This window comes from Salmo salar, chromosome ssa12 (genome assembly GCF_905237065.1).
Source record: "Salmo salar chromosome ssa12, Ssal_v3.1, whole genome shotgun sequence".
Taxonomy (NCBI): domain Eukaryota; kingdom Metazoa; phylum Chordata; class Actinopteri; order Salmoniformes; family Salmonidae; genus Salmo; species Salmo salar.
The window spans coordinates 63,597,794-63,602,965 of NC_059453.1; the positions used below are offsets into that span (position 1 = coordinate 63,597,794).

Genomic DNA, 5,172 nt, shown 5'->3' on the forward strand with positions numbered 1-5,172 from the left:
CCTGCAAACCCCTCCACATGGATGACGAGCCCACATTTGTGAAGAAACTGAACCTGTTCTACAAAAGATTTGACACCCATAATCACACAAATGACTGCTTTGCTGTCCTACAGACTGTCCCTACCTCTCACGCTGAGGAAATCATTGTTACCACAGAGCAGGTCACAAAGGTTTTTAAACAGCTGAACCCAAGGAAGGCCTCTGGGCCAGATAATGTGAGCCCAGTCCTCCTCAAGACCTTTGCTGAGGAGCTTGGCCCAGTCTGGTAACTCATCTTCCAGTTATCCATCGACTCACACACAATACCACAGGCCTGGAAAGCGATTCACTTCATTCCCATCCCGAAAAAGCCATGCCCCAAGGAGCACAATGACTACCGACAAGTGGCTCAGACCACAATGCTCGTCAAATCTTTGAAGAGAATAGTGTCTCTGAACCTAAAACTCTCTGCAGATAGGAAACTGGACCCTTACCAGCTTGTATATAGAAACAGGCGCAGTACAAAGGATGCAGTGACCACCCTCACACACCTGATCCTGAAACCCCTAGACCAACCAAAAACATATGCCAGAGCACTCTTTATAGATTTTTCCTCTGCTTTTAGCACCTTCTACTAGCCAAAATGAAAGAACTGGACATTAACCCACACCTCATTTACTGGTAACACTCATTTCTCAGTAACACAACTCAAGGTAAACAACACTCTCTCCCCTCCTGTGGTCACCAACTGGGGAGCCCCGCAAGGTTGTGTGAGCTCACCCGTCCTTTTCATTCTGTACACTGATTGCACAAGTCAAAACACCAAGCATTTTATGATTAAGTTCTCTGATGACACTGTCCTGCTGGCCCTAATGGAGGACAACAGCAACCTCCCACTGTACCTAGACAGTGTAAACAGCCTTGTGCAGTGGTGTGACACAAACTCTTTAGTCCTGAATGTCACAAAAACACAGGAGGTTATCTTTGAGCCCAGGTCAGTGGCTGACCGAAACCAGGTAGTCATTCACAGTGAACACATCCAGCAGGTCTACTCTCATATTTAGATCTGGGAGTACATGTTGACCATGCCCTGAGATGGAGTGTCAAAGTGGACTATGTGCTATGTGTGTTCTAAGGTGCAACAGTGCATGCACTTTCTCTGCAGGCTGAAGTCTTTCGGGGCAACCTCGGAAATACTGAACATGTTTTTTTGCTCCACTATCCAGAGTGTGTTGCAGTACTGCATCACTGCTTGATACAACAGTGCCACAATACAGGCAAAAGCCAGGGTGTCAAGTGTGCTGAAAACTGCCTAAAAAATAATTGGCAAGCTGACCACCAAAACCTTTCTGGACAGCTCCCACACAAACATGCTGTGGATGGCAAACAAAATATCAGAGCACCCCTCCCATGTGCTCAACTCAGAGTTTGTGCTTCTGCCATCCAGGAAGCGCTATAGACTCCCCCTGTGCAAACTGGTCAGGTACAAATATGAATTTGTGCCACATGCACTGACCCTTATGAACAAATAAGGAGGACATTGGGGACATGGGGACACAGTAGATTTACTCATTCGGGAATGGGCAATAGTGAAAAGTGATAAGTGAAATATAACTAACTGTGTTAAATAAGGGTTGTGCAATAACATTACGTGTCACGCTCAGGGACCTTGAACATTAAGGAGATGTGTAAGGTCTAAATCCTACCCAATATTCTCGTCTCCCTAAGTAAACATAATACATAATTAAAACCTATATCCCCTGAAGATTTCCCCAGCCGTTCAGTTAAACTTGGCTCATCAACCCCATTACTCCTCAAATCTAATAACAATCACTCCCTTCCCTCCCATATTTCTGGCACTGAAATATACTGAACAAAAATATAAACGCAACATGCAACAATGATATCATTCTGCTAGGAAAGTATAAGCTTCTTTGTAGTGAACATGTAATTGAGTATGTTTTTAGAAAAGCCTTTCCATCTAACTTCGAGAAGACTGGGGCAGTCTCGTTGTATCACTGATACATTTTGTTCCTGTCTTATGATAAACTTGGGCAAATTAATACATTTTCAATACATTAGTTGATTCCTTACTAAGGTAATACATGTTTTAATATTTTTTAATGCCTGGATTCCGTGAGGACCCTAATTATCATACTTGGACCAGAACGAGGCTCTCCACTAAATTAGATATTTCTTTATTGTCTGATTTTCACAGATATTTACTTTAAGTTCAAGAAAATGCACTGTGATATGGTGAGAGGCATGGCATAGGCCAAACAACATCAAACATCCACATTCATGGAAAAATAAAACAAGATTGACAGCTTAAAGACTCTTACCCCTCCCTTCTACATTACATAGCTGTGCCTCCATGTCTCTGGTCCACACTCCAGTCCAGTTGGTGGCGGTAATGCACTTTAAAGTTGGTTGCCAAGTGTCATAAAAAATACACAGAAGAAGACGAAGAACTTGAATCCCGAAACATTATTTCGACTGTATCAACTTCTGCAGTTTAACAAACGCAAAATGACTTTGTTTATGAATTTCTTTACGTTTATTTTGAAGGTAGTAACGTTGCCACTACAATTAATGGAAGTGGTTGGCATATATGGCATCTACAAGCGTTTCTTTCCATTTCTAATTTACAAGATATCTTTCACCTACAACAAGAAAATGAACGACAAAAAGAAGGATCTTTTCAGCAATCTCTCAGAGTTCACCAAAGGCAATGGCCCGCTTCGCATTTTGGAGATTGGTTGCGGAAGCGGGGCTAACTTTGAGTTCTACCCGTCTGGTTGCAAGGTGGTTTGCACCGACCCCAATCCTCACTTCGAGAAGTATCTACAAAAAAGTCTGGCTGTCAATGATCACCTAACATTTGAAAGATTTGTGGTCGCTTCCGGAGAGGACATGAGGGCAGTGAAAGATGACTCGGTGGACGTTGTCGTGTGCACGCTGGTTCTGTGTTCTGTCAACGACGTACCGCGAACATTGCAGGAGGCCCATCGCATATTGAGGCCTGTAAGTTGATTTTCATATTTAGAGTGTAAACATTTGAGCGCGTGTCCACTGGGAAAGGAAACAATGCATCCATTCTCAAATAGAAAATATTGGCCATGGTCTCACCCTTCAGCATAGTTAAAATATGTTTTTCAGAGAAATGTCAGTAACGCGCTGCTGGCATTTTGTCAAAAGATTATACACGGAGTATATAAAAACATTAGGAACACCTGCTGTTTCCATGACAGACTGACCAGGTGAAGCCAGATGAAAGCTATGATCCCTTATTGATGTCACTTGTTAAATCCACTTCAATCAGCGTAGATAAAGGGGGGGGGAGACAGGTTAAAGGGATTTTTAAGCCTTGAGACACCACCCAAAGGATATCCAGCTAACTTGGCAAAACTGTGAAGCATTGGAGTCAACACGGGCCAGCATCCGTGTGGAATTCTTTGGACATCTTGTAGAGTCCATGGCCTGACGAATTGAGGCTGTTCTGAGGGGAAAAGGGTGTGCAACTCAATGCTAGTGTAAGAATATTTTAAGATAATACACAACGCAGAGGACGAGAGGTCAATACAGTACTAACGATCAAGGGACATAGTGTTTTCTTTCAGTAATAGGGGCTTAATGCAGAGATATGGGAGGAATTTGTCTATGTATTGAGTCTGAAATAGGATACTTGTTATTTGGCCATTGGCCCAGTTTTATTGCAAGGAAGGTGTTCCAAATGTTTTGTACTCTGTGTACAACTGAGGTCACTATTGTTAGGGCTTACTGCGTAGATTGTGTAGTCTAAATGATTAAAACTACTTTCCTACAGATTATGATGGCAATTAGCGTTACTCAGAAAATCAATTGGTAACTTGCAAAACAATTAATCAAATGGCGACTTGTAACTCAACTGGCAATCTAACATTGTAAATGTTGTTTAGAAAAGGTTTTGAAACACAACCAGTATGTCTAGGTAGTTTTAAATTCTGATGAATATTAGGCTATAGCTGGGATGTTGCAACGAGCTATAGCAGGCACCAAACCTTTACAATATAGCTACACCAACGAATTCAATGTAGTTGATTGAAACATCAAGAACACAAGCTAGTGGGCAATGACTACACCACTGTGCAGGCACTTGAATCACTAAACATAAATGCCCTGCTGCGGCTAGTTTTAGAAGACTGTCATGTTTATAAGTTTCAACTAAATAGTCATTTACTATCTACATACTGACATAATGCATTTTTCTACTATCAGTGGTATGGACTGAAGGTTGGAACAAAATGCTTTGTAACTACTGGTAACTTTTGTTGTCAATGTCCAACAGGGGGGTGCTCTGTACTTTTTGGAGCATGTAGTGGCAGACCCATCCTCTTGGACATACTTCTTCCAGCACGTCCTCCAGCCGATATGGTACTACTTTGGGGATGGATGTGAAGTAGTCAGGGCGACATGGAAACATCTGGAGACTGCTGGGTTCTCTGAGCTCAAACTGAGGCACATCGAGGCACCACTCAACTTCATGATCAAACCACATATTATTGGCTATGCTGTCAAGTAAAGTTTGACTAAAAAAATCTAAAAAACACTTGCACATCTGAATTATCTCGTTGCAAGTGTGTGGGAATAATGTGATGACAGTTAAAATAAAAAATAAACCTGCACAGTGCTCTTGCTTGTATCACTTGTTTCTATGCAAGCTTTAATATCATACGTCATAAGCAAGAGTGCGTGTTTCTCTTTTCTTTACAGTAAAGTTAGATAAAAATCTCTGGTCTTAGGCCTATCCCAGCAACTGTTAAAAAATAATTGTTGACACTTTTATGTATTCAGTGTAATTTTATAACCCTTATTTTACCAGGTAAGTTGACTCAGAACACGTTCTTATTTAACTTGGGGAATAGCTATAGGGAGATGAATGAGCCAATTGGAAGCTAGGTATGATTAGATGGCCATGACGGTCAGATTGGGAATTTAGCCAGGACACTGGGGTTAACATCACTACTCTTACAATAAGTGCCATGGAAGTCAGGACACCTGACACCCATCCAAAAGGCCGCACCCTACACAGGGCAATGTCCTCAGTCGCTGCCGTGAGATATTTTTTCAGACCAGAGGATAGAGTGCCTCCTACTGGCCCTCCAACACCACTTCCAGCAGCAACTGGTCTCCCATCCAGGGAACAACCAGTCC

The 5,172-nt window shown here is 42.2% G+C and overlaps 1 protein-coding gene across 1 annotated transcript; it reads left to right on the top strand.

The window, feature by feature from the left end:
- The first annotated feature begins 2,418 nt into the window (after window positions 1–2,418).
- LOC106565596 (methyltransferase-like protein 7A) lies at window positions 2,419–4,648 on the top strand. Its single transcript, XM_014132899.2, has 2 exons — window positions 2,419–3,003; window positions 4,307–4,648. The coding sequence occupies exons 1-2, from the start codon at window positions 2,509–2,511 to the stop codon at window positions 4,538–4,540; spliced, it is 729 nt and encodes a 242-aa protein (XP_013988374.1). The 5' UTR covers window positions 2,419–2,508; the 3' UTR covers window positions 4,541–4,648.
- The last annotated feature ends 524 nt before the right edge of the window (window positions 4,649–5,172 follow it).